Raw genomic sequence first — 15,008 nt, forward strand, 5'->3', positions numbered from 1 at the left:
CAGGCAGACCGAGGGGGCTCGGAAAGGGCTTTGAATGCCAGGCCGGTGGTGGAGGGGCGGTGAGCAGGGAGAGGGCGGCAGGTGGGATGGGGCCGGAGCCAAGGGAGGGGGCGGAGAGGGGCTCCCTCTGCCCAGCGCTGGCCCGAGACCCTGGAGCCCTGAGCTCTGGCAGATTCGCTGCTCACGACCTGGGCCCATGAACTCAAAATAAAAACAGTAGAAGAGTAAAAGGATGCTCATCAGAAACCTCATTTTCTTTCCAATTACGACTGCTGTTTTTGAAACATCACACATTCTTTTTTCCCATTTCCTCCCTAATTTTTCAGAGCTTCTGCTTTGCGGGCTCAGCCAGCCCCTGGGCACTGACCTGCCCTGTGGCCACGAGGGGCGCCACCCTCCTCTGGGCCTCCGTATCCTTGGTGGGGAAGGGGGGCGTCCGGGGACGGTGTCAGGCGAAGTAGGCGTAGAAGAAGACGTTGACACACACGAGGAGGATGGCGTTGAAGCCACAGACGCGGGCCCAGAAAGCATGTTTCTGGGATGCTCGGGGGTCACCTGGAGGGGGCGGGAGGCGGGAACAGATGAGGGCCACAGGCTCCCACCCGGGGCCCTTGCCTCCAGCCCCGCCGTGGGTGGGAGTGAGAGGGAGCGCCTTAGGGTCACACACACACCTGTTTTGGCTCCCGAGGGCAGGTCCTGAGCCAGGGTCCACCAGGTAAGGTTCTCGATCTGCAGGGAAGGGCGAAGGTGAGGGTGAGGGTGGCGGGACGGGGGTGGGCCCAGATGGGATCAGGGGTCAGTCAGTGATGGCGAGAGGGCAGCCAAGTTCAAAAAGGGCCAGGAACCAGGGCCAGATGGGGTTACGGGTCAAGAGCTAGAAAATTCCTGAGTCGGAGAGGGTCAGGGGTCAGGACAGGCTCACCTGGATGCCCTGGGGGGCTGGCGTCAGCAGGCTCCCAGCCACCACCACGGCCCCGCTGAGCACGAAGAGAGCCACGGCGAAGTGCAGGTAGTGGATGCTGTGGAGGATGGCAGGCCGGTCCTCGGGGTGGCCGCAGGGTGGGGCCGGGTGCAGGAACTCCAGCACCAGCCTGGTGGCGCCCACAGCCAGCCCCGCCATCAGGCCCCAGAAGGCCCCCTGGGGGGAGGAGGCAGGGCAGCTGGGGCCTCGGGAGGAAGGCCAGGCTTCCCCCCGGCCCAGGCACACAGGCGGCAGGGGGAGATGTGCGCCCAGCCCCACCCCAGCTCTCCCCAACCCCACCTGCTCGTTGGCCCGCCGCCAGAAGATGCCCAAGACGAAGACCGCGGTCACCGGGGGGGCCAGGGAGCTGGTCACCGACTGCATGTAGATGAAGAGCTGCCCACTGTTGGAGCCCTGCAGGACCGGGATCCAGGCCACACTCACGCCGATGAGCACCACAGTGACCAGCCTGCGGGCGGCAGCAGGCAGGCCGTCCCTCGAGACCTCTCCTCAGCCCTGCCTCGCCTCCCACTGGTCCCTAAGGCTTGCTCTCCATCTGTCCCCTGCTGCTCCAGCTCCAGCCTCCTCCCTGGCCCCTGTCCACTCCTCCAGGGACGTGGCCGATCTTGCCCTCTCCAGACCCTTCCATGGCTCCCTGCCGCTGGCAGGAACCGCCCCTGACTCAGCCTGTGTTCTCACGCTCATCCCTGGGGTCTCACAGTGGCCCCCGTGGCGCCCCGGTTCTCCTGCCCACCTTCAAGGCACCGTCCCAACCTCTCTGTGCTTGCTGTCCATCTCCCACTCGCGGCGGCAGCAGCCCCATCCTGCTAGTTCACTGCTGCATCTCCCGGCACACAGTAGGTGCTCAATACACATCCTTGACTGCATGAATGACCCCCTGCCCTCACATTCAGGCCAGACTGACCTCCCAGCGTTCCTCTAACCCTGGTGGGCCTTTGAAGGAGCCGTGGTCTCTGGTTGGCACCCCCCACCCCCCACCCCCTACAGCCCTTGGCTGTGGACTCAACATCCACTACTGGGCGACCTCCAACCGGAGTGCAAGGTTTGGAGCCCAGCGGTCTCAGCTGCGAAGCCCGTTCCCTGGCCCACCCTGCGTGGAATCCTCCTCTCAGCTCCTGCCTGCCTCCCGCTGGGCGTGCTCCCCCCCCCCCCGCCCCCGCAGCAGGGACACCCTTCACGAGGCATTCATGAGGAACCCACCGGAGAGCAGGGTGTGGCTTAGGGACCCAGACTTGGTGCCGAGCAGGCCTGGTTCCTGCCCAGCACCCAAAGTGGAACAAAGAAAACAGATGAGCCTGTTATCCTGTGCTCAGGGCTGTGCTGAAGGAGCCCGGAGGAAGCATCCATCCAGGAAGGCTTCCAGGAGGAGGGGACCCTGCAGCTTTGAAGGGCTGTGGAACCTGGCTAAGGGGACAGAGCTGGGGCGAGGTGTCCATATGCCTCTCCCTGGCTGAGAGCCCCTCGGCTCTGTCCTGGGTCAGCTGGACGCCCCTTACCCTCAGAGGTGGGTGATGCGTGAGACCCCCTGGAACCCCGGACAGCACAATAGGAATGACGGAGGCCATGTGTGCAGCTGGGGCGGGCCCGCCTGCCTCCTGTCCTTCCCTTCCCTTCCACGCCAGAAGGAGAGGGTGGAGGAAGGAGGCACCCCCTTGATTAGGGCTAATTAACCCTCCGCCTGGCAGGCAGCCAGCGCTGCCCGCTTCAGAGGCACAGGCAGGCTCCACCCTGCCCTCCTCCAACAGGCCCCGCGTCCAACACCAGACTCAGCATCTCTTGTGGGGCTGGTCCTCTCCAGCCCGGCCTAGAGTGGGGCCCTGGCCCTCTTACTGCCCTCTTGGGTTTGGTCTGATGACTCAGCTGCCACCAGGCTGTCAGAGGGACCCCAAACCCAGGGGCTGTTCCTTCTGCCTGGAATGCCCTTCTCAACTCCTCCCCGAGCAAAACCCCCTTGTCCACCGAGGCCCAGCTCAAGAACCTCCTCCTCCAGGAAGTCTTCCTGACACCCTGCCCCCCCCCCACTCTGCCGTCAGGATGACTGGCCCCCTCCATTGCCCCTGGGCTGCAGCCATGGTTGCAGGGGAGCCCCTCAAGGGCTGGGGGGGCTCTGAGACCTCTCTGGGTCCCCTATGTTGCCCAGTTTGATGCAGGGTCCCAGGGAGGGCCAGCAGTAGTGGACTGAATAACAGAGAAGGGTGGACAGAAGGGGCTGCAGGGGAGGACCGGGGAGTGGGGCTGGGGGCTGGCAAAGATCGGGGCCCCAGGCATGAGGTGGTCATGGCCCCAGGCTTATGATAGCTCCTCTGGCCCCCCCAACCTGAGGAGACCTGGGTGGGGGTTCCCCAGCGTCCCCGTGATGGCCTCATCCCAGGCTCAGGGTGCCCTCTGCTGCCCTGCGCTCTGGGAGTCCCATCTCTCCTTGGACTGAGGCTCCAAGGATCCAGAGCCCACACAGCTGGAAACACAGCTTGAACAGCACTGTTGGGCAGGGAGCAGGCTGGAGGCGCTGGGGGCTGTCCTGGTGCTTCAAGACGGAGGCGTGGTAGGGCTAAGCCCTGGCCGCACACCCAGCACTGGGCCCTTTCCACCCCACCGACCTGGCAGCTGAGATAACTGGGGCCCAGAGAAGGTGAGCAGCCCGGCCCACATCACACAGCCGGGTGCCCACAGGCAGGCTGGCAGGGCCCGGGGCGGGCTTACCTGGGTGGATGGGTGAGAAGGAGGGTCAAGGGTGCCCTGTGGGGGGCTGAGCTGGCATAGAGGGAAGACCGGCTCAGGACTCTGGCTTCAGGTGGGAACGGGAAGCTGGGAAGTAGCAGGCAGGGGACGTGGAGCCGCCAAGGGGGGACTGAGGCTACCAGTGTCCAGGCCAGGGGGCCGAGGCACACCCTGGGCGGCAGGAGGACGTCTGGGCCCCAGGTCCCGGGAAGCCGGGGCTGGAGGGGCTCAGGGAGGAGCTGGTCCAATAGGGGCTGGGAGGGGTGGTCCAGGTGCTGACACAGAAGCCGCCGGGGAGCCGAGGGAGAGGCTCCCTGTTCTGGACGAGGTCTGAGCTGTACCTGAGCTCACACCTGCCAGCCGGCATGTCCCGACAGAGGCCGGCTGCTTTGCATCACGGGCTGACTGCCTGGAGCTCCAGGAGACCCCACCCTGAGGAGGGGCGCCACAGGCTCCCGGCTGGAGGGGGCACTGCTGCCAAGCCCAGCACCAGAGGGCCGGGTCCCCCTCGACCGGCACAGTGGGGGCTGCATGGCTTGGAGGGAGACAGGCAGGGTGGGACTCCTGAGAGGGCATCGACTCCTCTTCATCCATCACTGAGTTTCACCCCTAAAGGACTCCCGGATACTCGGCCAAGCTTGGGGATGGAGGGCTGTGCCAGGCACAACACCCCTCCCCCCATGTGGAGGGGTATCGGGACACCAGTGGGACCGACAAGGCCTACATGTGCTATGGGAGCGAGGCTATAGTTCCTGTGGGAGGCTTTGAGGGGAGGGGGCTCATTCCTTGGTCTCAGGTATCAGGGAGGGCTGCCTGGAGGAGGGGCACTTGAGCAGAGTCTAGAAAGATCAGGTGAGTCATCGAGGTAATAAGGAGGGGACAAGTAGGGCTCGGAAGAAGTAGGCAGAAGCTCAGTGGGGCCAGGGGCACAGGGGCCAGAGGGACAGCTATGGTGTGGGTGTGGCTACACCTGAGTGCTGGCTCTGGCCCTCTCTGGGGCAGCTGGGAACCGTCATGGGGGCTAGAGGCTCAGACCTGGGGAAGGCAGATCTCTGCGTGGTTAGGGAAGGGGGCTCTCCCTGGCAGATTCCCTCAGAGATTCCGCTTGGGGTAAGAGATGCCTCCAAGATGGGGGTTGTGGCCGTGAAGGGGTGGCCAGGAGAGCAATGTGGAAGGTGGGAGGGGTAGAATGTTCTGGTCTCTTCTCTCCTCTCCTTCCTGGTGTCATCCTTTCTCCAACTGGCAAACTCCTACTCATCCCTCAAAGCCCAACTCTGCTGGGGCCTCATGGGCTGGTGGTGTGGCTGGGGAAGCCCTCCTCTCAGCCCCTCCTCCATACCGTCCCACCAGCAGCAGCTCCCGCTCCCTGGCACGGGGCCGCAGCCACTTCCAGATGTCCATGGTGAAGAGCGTGCTACTGCTGTTGAAGATGGAGGTCAGCGAGGACATGAGAGCGGCCATCATCACAGCGATCATCAGCCCCCGCAGGCCTGGGGGGACAGGGGCCGCTGTGACCCTGCCCGGGCCGCGCCCCCGCCCCCGGGAGCCCTCCTGCCCAGGCCCCGCCGTCTGACGCCCCTCCAGGTCCCTGCAAGTAGAGGCCCAGGAGGGAGGAGGTGGGGGGGCTGGAGGTGGTGGGAGAGAGACCCTGACATGGGAGGCTGGGGACAACGGCGGGGCTCCCGCGTCTGCTGCCTGAGCCTGCGGGCTGCTGGCAACGGGGATCTGTTCTCAGGCTCTCGCTTCTACAGAGCTTCCAGTTGACAGAGCACTTTCACACCCAGACTTCATTGGTCAGTGAGGAGGTGGAAACTCAGAGAGGGGAAGAGAGTTGCCCAGGGATGCACAGCAGGCCAGCGGCAGAACTTAGGGGTGGGGCGGGGGAGTGAGGACAGCCTGGACGGGACCCTCAGCCTGGAGGCCCCGCCCTGGGCAGGCCCAAGGGCCCAGGGCCTGGGGTTTCCTGCTACTTCCTGTGCGTGGCCACACTGTCTTGTTGGCTCTGTGAGAGAGGAGATGTGGTTGCCCAAAGAGGAGACAAAAGCCGCCTCGGTCACGGGTTGAAAACGAATAAGGGGCCCCCACCGAGGTGGGCGAGGCCCTGCTGTGCAAAGCCTGCCGGAGGTCGTGGGCTTGAGTGGGGCTGGGTGTGCAGAGGACTCAGTGATGTGTGGCTTCAGGCTGGTCGCCTCCCCTCTCTGAGCTTCAGTTCGAGTCTGTCTCCAAGGCTTCCTGTGCTTTTTCTTCAAGTGTCTAAGCACCTCCTCCACCTCTGCAGATTCCCTGTCTGTCCTCCACACCCCTTTCCGCCACCCCAGGATAAGCCACCTTCCCTGAGGGCTCAGACTTGCAGGTGCCATTGCTTGCCTGGCCCTGGTTCTGCGTCTGACCTGCTGTGTGACTTCCAGGCGTCCCATGGCCCTCTCTGTTCACAGGCTAACTGAGGTGGGGCCCAGAGGAAAGTGAGTTAAATCATGGTTTTCCTGCAGACATTTCTCCAACCTCCTTCCCTTGCTCAGGGAGGTGGATTAACTTGGGGCTTATTCTCCTCCTATTTCGCACACAGGGAGCTCAACGCCTGGAGAGGGGTTATGGCTCACACGGCTGGGTGTCAGTGAGCCCCCAGAACAGAAGGGGCAGACGAGGCCCCGGGGTGGGAAGACACAGTGCAGCCAAGCCCCGTGCCGGTCAGTTTCCCCGTGCGGCTGCGTTTAATCCCAGCAACCATGCTGAGGGGTGGCCCGGGACAAGTCACTTTCCTCTCTCTGTGCCTCAGTTTCCCCATCTGTAAAACGCAGCTAAGAACTCTGCCTCATAACCTTACATAAGAAGCAGTTTGTGGGCTTCCCTGGTGGCGCAGTGGTTGAGAGCCCGCCTGCCGATGCAGGGGACACGGGTTCGTGCCCCGGTCCGGGAAGATCCCACGTGCCGCGGAGCGGCTGGGCCCGTGAGCCATGGCCGCTGAGCCTGCGTGTTGGAGCCTGTGCTCCGCAATGGGAGAGGCCACAACAGTTGAGAGGCCCGCGTACCGCAAAAAAAAAAAAAAAAGCAGTAGTCTGTGAAAGGGCCTGACACCCAGCAGGCCTGAAAGAGGAGACAGTGGCAGCCTTTCTGGAGGGACAGGCCAGCACCGGATGAGCCTTGGGGGCAGACCGCCTGAGTTCAGAACCCAGCTTTGCGGCTCACTTGCCACGTGACCTTGGCCAGGGCACCCTGGGTCTCAGTGTCCCCATCTCTAAAGTGGGGATGATGAGGGACTTCCCCGGTGGTCCAGTGGTTAAAACTCCACGCTTCCACTGCAGGAGGCACACACGGGTCTGATCCTTGGCCGGGGAGCTAAGACGCCACATGCCGTGCAGTGTGACAAAAAAAAAAAAAAATTAAAGTGGGAATGAAGGTCACAGCGCCCAGGGTTCCTGAGAAGAGGACGCGAGTTAGCCGCATGTGACGCCCCGGGCGTGGCACCTGGCGCACGGTGGGTGCCCTGGGTGTCTCCTATTATTACCACTTTCCTCACGCTATGCTCAGCCCACCTGGATGTCACACAGAGTCACGCTGGATCCAGAGTGGGCTCCACTGCCCCCAGGGCTCCTCCCCGGACCCAGCTGGAGCCTCACCTGTGGGCATCAGCTCCATGACCAGCTTGGGGTAGGCGATGTTGGAGCAGCCGATCTCGGCCCCGCAGGCCCGCAGGCACTCAGAGGGCACCACACAGCCCACGTCATCTGCGCGAGAGGGATGCCTAGTGTCCCCCGCCCGCCCCTCGCCCGCCCTCCCTGGGGTGGGCAAGCCCCGGGCTGAGGACAGGAGCCTGGCCGCACCCGCTCTGTCACCATCTGCCACCAGCGGCTGCTCGGCCCTGGGCCTCAGTTTCCCAGCCTGGGTGACAAGGCGGGGGCCGGCCTCAGAGACTACTCTGGCCCTTGACACCCTCTCCTCAGGCCTGCTGCCCATCCCATGACCCCAGCTCCCTGGCCCACACCAGGCTGGCTCCCCTGCAGGGCAGCCCTGCCCAGGTGAAGCGTCCGGTCTCCTTCCCCCCACCTCCTGCCCTCAGCCCTCCTCCCCAGAGGGGCAGGTGGAGGCCCCCCACCCGGGCTGACCCCTCAAACAAGAAGGGAGCCTAGAGCTCCGCACAAGACCCTCCAGACTCGCAGCTCCTCGGGCCGGTCTCCTTCCCTGCCCCTCTCCCCACACCCCAGCCTCCTCCCACCCGAGCCTTTGTGCTGGATGCTGCTCTCCCAGGCCCTCCCAGGGGCGGCTCAGAAGTCATCGCCTCCATCTGAAATAACCCCCCTCCCCCATGACCCCCTCCCCCCTCATCGCTCGTTTTCAGCACGTCACCTCCCCTGGACAACTGGGGCTGTCGGCACGGGAGGTGGTTCTGCTGCAGACCCTCCCCCGTGGCGGGGGCAGCGCCCACTGCTCGCCCTCTGAGTGAACAAGGATTGAGTGGATGGCCCAGACCTGGCCTGAATCCGAAATCCCAGACTCCCCACCAGCCGCTGGAGCCTGACCCTGTTCAGGGCCTGACGGAGGGGGGCCTGGCTCCCGAGCCGGCGGAGGTAACAGATAGGGTCGACCCACGTGCTGTTGTTCCTCTGGGAAACACTCTTTAAACACCTTTGGCCCCTGCCCCCTGGATTCTCAGCAGGGCCCGCAGAGGAATGCACAGAGCAAGCAAACACAGAGACACAGAGATGTGGGGATGCGATTGTGGGGAAAGTTCAGGAACAGCAGCCACCGCTCAGCCGCGCGGGCACAGGGGCCTGTTTGGGGGGTAACGTTTCCACGCGTGGGCATTGATGTTTCCGTGACTTGGAGCCCCTGCGCGGACCGGGCACTCCTGGGTTAACGCTGCTCCTTAGATGCCCAACCCACCGTCGAGGGTCTCAGGCCCCCTCCCCGGGGCCAGAGGGGCTGGAGCGGCATCGTCCCCTCCCCCATGACCCGCGTCCCTGAGTGCCAGGCTTCCAGGGCATCTGCCCCGCCAGGCCCCCACCCCTGGCACCTCCGGCTCAGTGTGTCCCACTGTCCTCCCTCCTGCCACAAGGTGGGCACCAGCTCCTCACGGCCTCCCTTCCATCCTCTCCATCCTAACGAAGTCACCGCTTGGCTCACATCACTTACTTCTCAGGAACCCCCTCCCCGCCATGACATTTGAGGCCCTGGACAACTGGTCCCAGGTCCTGTCATCCCAGCACCGCGCATTGGCCACCCTGACCTGCTTGCGGTTTCTCACACACGCCCAGCATGCGGACGCCTCTGTGCCTTTGCAGATGCAGTCTACTCCTGCTGCTCTGTCCCTACCCTCGCTCACCTCCCTCTTCATGGCCTGCCGCGAAGGGCTTGCTCTCTGAAGCCTTCCACAGCTCGTCCCCACCCGCTAAGGCAGAGTAGCTTCCTCCCAAGGGCTCCTAAAGCCCAGGGTCGAATCACAATTGTTTGTTTGCATATTTTACGCCCTCCACCAGACTGGGAGCTCCGCAAGGGTGGACACTGGCTTTGAATCATCTCCTCTCCCAGGTGTCTCCCTGTCCAGGGCTGGGCCCAAAGGAGATGCTCTGTGAACAGTTGTAAATGAATGAATGAGTAAACAAGTGAATGGTTGGGAACAAGGGGAAAGGCACAGAAGGAGAGGAGGAAAGGGAGAAAGGACCCCACAAAGAGCTATGGAGGAGTTCAGGCACTGTTTGATCCAGCTGCCCTACCCTACCACCTCCCACCCACAGCTATGCATATGAGAGAACTCAGGAGCAGAAAGGGCATAGCTTTCCTAGGACACATAGTCAGACCCGGGACAGAGCCTGGGGTCCCACGGTGGGACTCTGGGGCCACTGGGGTTCAGGTGGGGGCAGGTGACAGGTCCCTCGTGACAGGTTCTGGGCTTGGACTAGCTGGCTCTGGCACCGGGAGGACTCAGCCCTCCTGGGAGGGACGGGTGATGCGTCACGGCCACATGATGGCTCAGAAAGGCCAAGTCAGGAGATTCTGCCTGGGTTGCAGCCCATTCCAGGCTGCCAGGACGGGGCCTGGCCTCTGGGCGCCTCGGGCTTGCCAGCCTAAGCAGCAAACAAGAACCACCTCTCCTTTGTGACAGCAGCAGAGATGCTGCCACCTAAACGAAGTCTCCCACTTGTGCCAACTCAGAAGGCAGCAGCCCCAGGCCAGGGGGACCAGGGGACTGGGCAAAGGGCCTGGCCTTGCCCGAGTACCGGATTCCACGGACCTGGGAGCTCCCCGCTGGGCTCCACCTCGACATCAGCACCCCTACCCAGCCGGGGCCCACGCCAGAAGCCTGAGGGCTGCCTCTCTCCTTGCCCCCCACGTCCTCCCTCCCTGCGGCCAATGCCAAGTCCGGCCACTGGGCTTGGGGACCAGGGGAGCTGCACCACCTCCCCCCTCTAACCCACCTCCCCTAAAACCGTGACTCTGCCCACCATCCTCCCTGCTCACAGCCTCCTGTGGCCTCCATCTCCTGCAGGAGGGATCAGGGGACTCTAACTGTGCACTACAGCCTCTGCCCACTTGGACCACTGCCAAAATTTCACCCTCAACTCTGGGCCTCTGTACCCTCTCCCTGGAACACCCTTCTCAAACCCAGGGAGCTCATACTGATTCCTCCCAGCTCGTTGTGGATGTCTGGGCTCTACAGGCTTTGAGGAAACACCCTCCACGGCACCAATAACTCTGTGACTCGTGTCCTTCCTGCCTCTCGATAGACTGTGACCATGAGGCCCATGGAGAAGCCCGGACTCCAACAGCGCACGGCACAAGCCAATGGGTGGCAGGGTCTGCCTGTGTTTGTTGACTGACTAAATGACCCTCTTCCAAGCTGGTCATTGGACACACCACCCCGAGGGGTAATCAAGGTGCTCCCCACTCCCAAGCAAGCCTGGCTTATCCCTGGGAGCCAGTTCAGATGCTGATATCACAGGAGGGAGCACACAGACCTGGCTCTGAGTCCAGTTCTCCCAATCCCTTACTATGTGATCCTGGGTATTTATTCTCTGGGGCTATTTCTTTCTCTGTAAAACCCTTCTGGGGACATCCATAGGCCAACAAATCAACTTCAATTTAAATTTCATACCTTACACAAAAAAATTAACTCAAAATAGATCACAGATTTAAATGTAGAACTATCAGACTTCTAGGGAAAAAGTAGGAGGATATCTTCGGAACCTAGGGCAAGGTGAAGAGTTTTTAGACTTAACGTCAAAAGCGTAATCCCTTAAATGAGAACTTGATAAAATAGAACTCATCAAAACTAAAGCTTTGGGACTTCCCTGGTGGTCCAGTGGGTAAGACTCCACACCCCCAATGCAGGGGGCCCGGGTTCGATCCCTGGTCGGGGACCTAGATCCCCCATGCATGCCGCAACTAAGAGTTCACATGCTGCAACTGAGAAGTCCGCATGCTTCAACTAAAAGATCGATCCCGTGTGCCGCAACTAAGACCCAGCACAGCCAAAATATAAATAGGTAAATACTTATTTTAAAAAACAACAACAACTAAAGCTTTTGCTCTGCATAAAACACCTGTGGGAAGGATGAAAAGAAAAGCTGCAGAAACAAATTCAGTAAAGTTGCAGGAAACAAGATCCATACATAAAACCAGCTGTGTTTCTATACACTAACAATGAACTATCAGAAAAAGGAATTAAGAAAACAATCCCATTTACAGTAGCATAAAAAAGAATAAAATACCTAGGAAAAAATTTAACCCAAGGAGGTGAAAGGTTTGTACACTGAAAACTGTAAGACGCTGAAAGAAATTGAAGAAGACACAAAAAAATATTCCATGCTCATGGATTAGCAGAATTAATATTGTTAAAACATCCAAAGTGATCTACAGATTCAGTGCAATCGCTATCAAAATACCAATGAGGGCTTCCCTGGTGGCGCAGTGGTTGAGAGTCCGCCTGCCGATGCAGGGGACGACGGGTTCGTGCCCTGGTCCGGGAGGATCCCGAATGCCACGGAGTGGCTGGGCCCGTGAGCCATGGCCGCTAAGCCTGCGCGTCCGGAGCCTATGCTCCTCAATGGGAGAGGCCACAGCAGTGAGAGGCCCGCGTACCGCAAAAAAAACAAACAAACAAAAAAAACCCAATGATATTTTTCACAGAGGTAGCAAAAACCATCCTAAAATATTTGTATGGAGCCATAAAAGATCCTGAGTAGCCATAAAAGATCTGGGACCTTAAGAAAGAAAAACAAAGCTGGAGGCATCACACTCCCCGATTTCAAACCAAATCACAAAGCTATAGTAATCAAAATAGTGTGGTATTGGCACAAAAACAGACACACAGATCAATGGAACAGAACAGAAATAAACCCCTCGCATATATGGTCAACTGATTTACGACAAAAGAGCCAAGAATATACAATGCGGAAAGGACAGTCTCTGCAACAAATGGGTGTTGGGAAAACTGGACAGCCACAGGCAAAAGAATGAAACTGGACCCCTATCTCACACCACATGCAGAAATCAACTCAAAATGGCTTAAAGATTTGAAAAAAGACCAGGAATTGTGAAACACCTAGAAGAAAACATAGGTGGTAGCTCCTTGACATCAGTCTTGGCAATGATTCTTTTGGATTTGACACTAAAAGCAAATGCAAAGGAAACCAAAAACAAACAAAAAAACCCCAAAACAAACAAGTAAAAAACAAGTGGGACTTCATCAAAGTGAAAAGTTTCTGCACATCAAACGAAACAATCAACAAAATGAAAAGGCAACATACAGAATGGGAGAAAATATTTGCGAATTGTGTGTCTGATGAAAGGTTAAGATCCAGAATATGTAAAGAACTCATAAAACTCAGTAGCAAAAACAAAAACCCACGAACAGACCCCAGAAATCTGATTTAAAGATGGGCAGAGGAACTGAACAGACATTTTTTCCAAAGGAGATGTACAAATGGCCAACAGGTACATGAAAAATACTTGTACAACATCACTAATCATCAGGGGAATCATCACACCTGCAAGAATGGCTATTATCAAAAAGACAAGAGATAACAAGAGTTGGCCAGGATGTGAAGAAAAGGAAACACTTGTACATCGTTGGTGGGAGTGTAAATGGGTGCAGCTACTATGGAAACAGCATGGAGGTTCCTTAAAAAATTATAAATAGAACTACCATATGATCCAGCAATCCTGCATCTAGGTTACATATTTTAAGGAAATGAAATCACCACCTCACAAAGATATCTGCACTCCTGTTCACTGCAGCATTATTCACTATAGCCAAGATATGGAAACAATCTAAGTGTCCTTCAGTACTTATAATAAACGGATAAAGAAACTGTGACGTTTACATATATAAGAAAATATTATTCAGCCATGAGAAGGAAAAACATCCTGCCATTTGCAACAACGTGGATGGACCTCGAGGGTGTTATGCTAAGTGAAATAAGTCAGAGAAAGATAAATACTGTTTGATATCCCTTATATGTGGAAGCTAAAAATGCCAAACTCGTAGAAACAGAGACTAGAATACCATGGAGTAACAGGCAGCAACAGAAAGGAACACAGCCATACACACCAACCCGGATGAATCACCAGAGAACAGATCAGTGGCGGCCAGGGTTAGGGATGGAGGTGTGGGTTTGGCTGTAGAGGGACAGCTCTGCATCTTGATTGTGATAGTGGTTACAAAAAACGTACACATGTGATAAGGTTGCACACATCTACACACACGCACAGAAACAAGCACACGTAAACTGGTGAAATCAGAACGAGATTTCTGGCTGTGGTATTACTACACTATGGTTATGCAAGATGACACCATTGGGGGAAACTGGGTGAAGGGTGCATGCAAGCTCTCTGTTGGTTTTTTTTAACAGCTTTCTGTGAATCTATAATTATGGGCAGGCAGCTGGAGGGCTGGAGGCCCTTCAGCCCTGAGAGCCAGGACTCCCTTCATGAGCCCCAGGGCCTCCGTGCAGGGGAAGAAAAAAAGGAGAAGCTGAGGCCAGAGAAGGTCTTGTCTGGATCCCCAGTGGCAGAGGCTGTAAGTCAGGCTTCAGGACTCCCAGGGCAGTGCTTGGCCCTGGGATCACCTTCCTCCCCCTTCTGACCATGTGCAGGGGCGGGGGCGGGGGGATGCAGGTGTGTGTGCATGTACCTGGGAGGGGCTGGGGGCACTATGTTCAGACACATTGTGAAGCCCCCGGGCCAGGGTGGAGTGCAGGACTAGAGGGGTCAGCGATGGGGACCACAGGCATGCTGGGGCTGGGACACCACATCACTGCTCAAGGCAGCAGACCCAGGGAAGACGCTGACAGGCAGATGGATGGTGGTGAGGGTCCTGGGGGAGGGGGGTTCATGGGCCCAGGCCCAGTGACATCAACAGCTGGCCCTCGGCAGCAAGAGAAGTGTCCTCGGGGCCCCAATCCCAGGTGAGCACAAAGCAGCTCCATGCAGGGCAGGCGAGGTGATGGTGGTGGCAGGACTGGGCCAGGTGCCTGGCTGGCTGCCCGTGGCACGCAGCGGGATGCGGGCCGTTGTCAGGCCAGGTTTCGTGGGCTTTGCTGTCCCCACCCTGGCAGCCTGCTTTCAGATGTGGTCCCCACACGCCCCAGGACGCAGGGCAGAGGGCTGGACCTGACCCCAGCCCACAGCCGCCCTCTGAGGCCCTCCCTGCCCCCGGGTTCATCATGCGGGACCAGTCCTGGGTGGGCGGGGCTCCCAGAAGGCAGCGGGGCTGGGACCGAGAACTGGGTACCTGCTCTATCCACACCAGGCTCTTTGCAGGCTCCTGAGGTCGGGTCAGACCTGCCCCACCTCTGCCTTGGTGGCTCCCAGCCCGGTCCCGACCCTACTTCCGCAACTGGACAGCTGAGCATCTGCATGGACTTCCGTCCCACTTGGGAAACTGGACACAGTTAGGGTGGGACCAGGGTTACCAACAGGCTGGGGGCTGGGTGTGCTAAGGCCGTTGACTTGCTGTGTGTCCTCAGGAAGAACACTGCCCCTGTCTGGGCTGCGATGTTCCAGGAGCTCTTGGACTTGGGTCCCTGAGCCGTTCAGAATTCGGCTACCTGGGGCTGGTGGCAGCGGAGGAGACAGACACACACCGCCCAACGTCTGTGTCCGTCGCGGGTAGGGGTGAATCGGATTCCGGCTCCGCCCCCGGTCTCACGTCACCGCAGGTGGCGGCAGCGGGGTGGGCGAGGCGGCACTGAGTCACAGGCAGCCCTGTGCACCCGCTCCGCCCGCGCCGCCCGGTAAGCGAGACCTGGCCCGCGCCCCCGACCCCGGGCCCCCCGGCGACCCGCCCGCCGGCGCGCTGCCCCGAGCCTCC

General features: G+C 59.3%; 1 protein-coding gene across 5 annotated transcripts in view; it reads right to left on the bottom strand.

Annotated features, from left to right (window-relative positions):
• Nucleotides 1-233: 233 nt before the first annotated feature.
• The window catches only part of SLC5A10 (solute carrier family 5 member 10), a 54,548-nt gene continuing 39,773 nt past the window's right edge, over nucleotides 234-15,008 (bottom strand). Inside the window, exons 10-17 of one of the 5 annotated variants that reach the window (XM_065897274.1) lie at nucleotides 7,318-7,442; nucleotides 4,994-5,190; nucleotides 4,490-4,527; nucleotides 3,184-3,204; nucleotides 1,262-1,457; nucleotides 923-1,138; nucleotides 672-729; nucleotides 449-555 (exon numbers count right to left, since the gene is read on the bottom strand). In XM_065897274.1, coding sequence (XP_065753346.1) covers nucleotides 449-555; nucleotides 672-729; nucleotides 923-1,138; nucleotides 1,262-1,457; nucleotides 3,184-3,204; nucleotides 4,490-4,527; nucleotides 4,994-5,190; nucleotides 7,318-7,442 — 958 coding nt within the window. Of the gene's footprint in view, nucleotides 556-671; nucleotides 730-922; nucleotides 1,139-1,261; nucleotides 1,458-3,183; nucleotides 3,205-4,489; nucleotides 4,528-4,993; nucleotides 5,191-7,317; nucleotides 7,443-15,008 lie in introns of all 5 variants that reach the window. The other 4 variants (XM_065897273.1, XM_065897275.1, XM_065897272.1 and 1 more) reach the window with 4 other exon arrangements.

Source organism: Phocoena phocoena, chromosome 19 (genome assembly GCF_963924675.1).
Source record: "Phocoena phocoena chromosome 19, mPhoPho1.1, whole genome shotgun sequence".
NCBI classification, from domain to species: domain Eukaryota; kingdom Metazoa; phylum Chordata; class Mammalia; order Artiodactyla; family Phocoenidae; genus Phocoena; species Phocoena phocoena.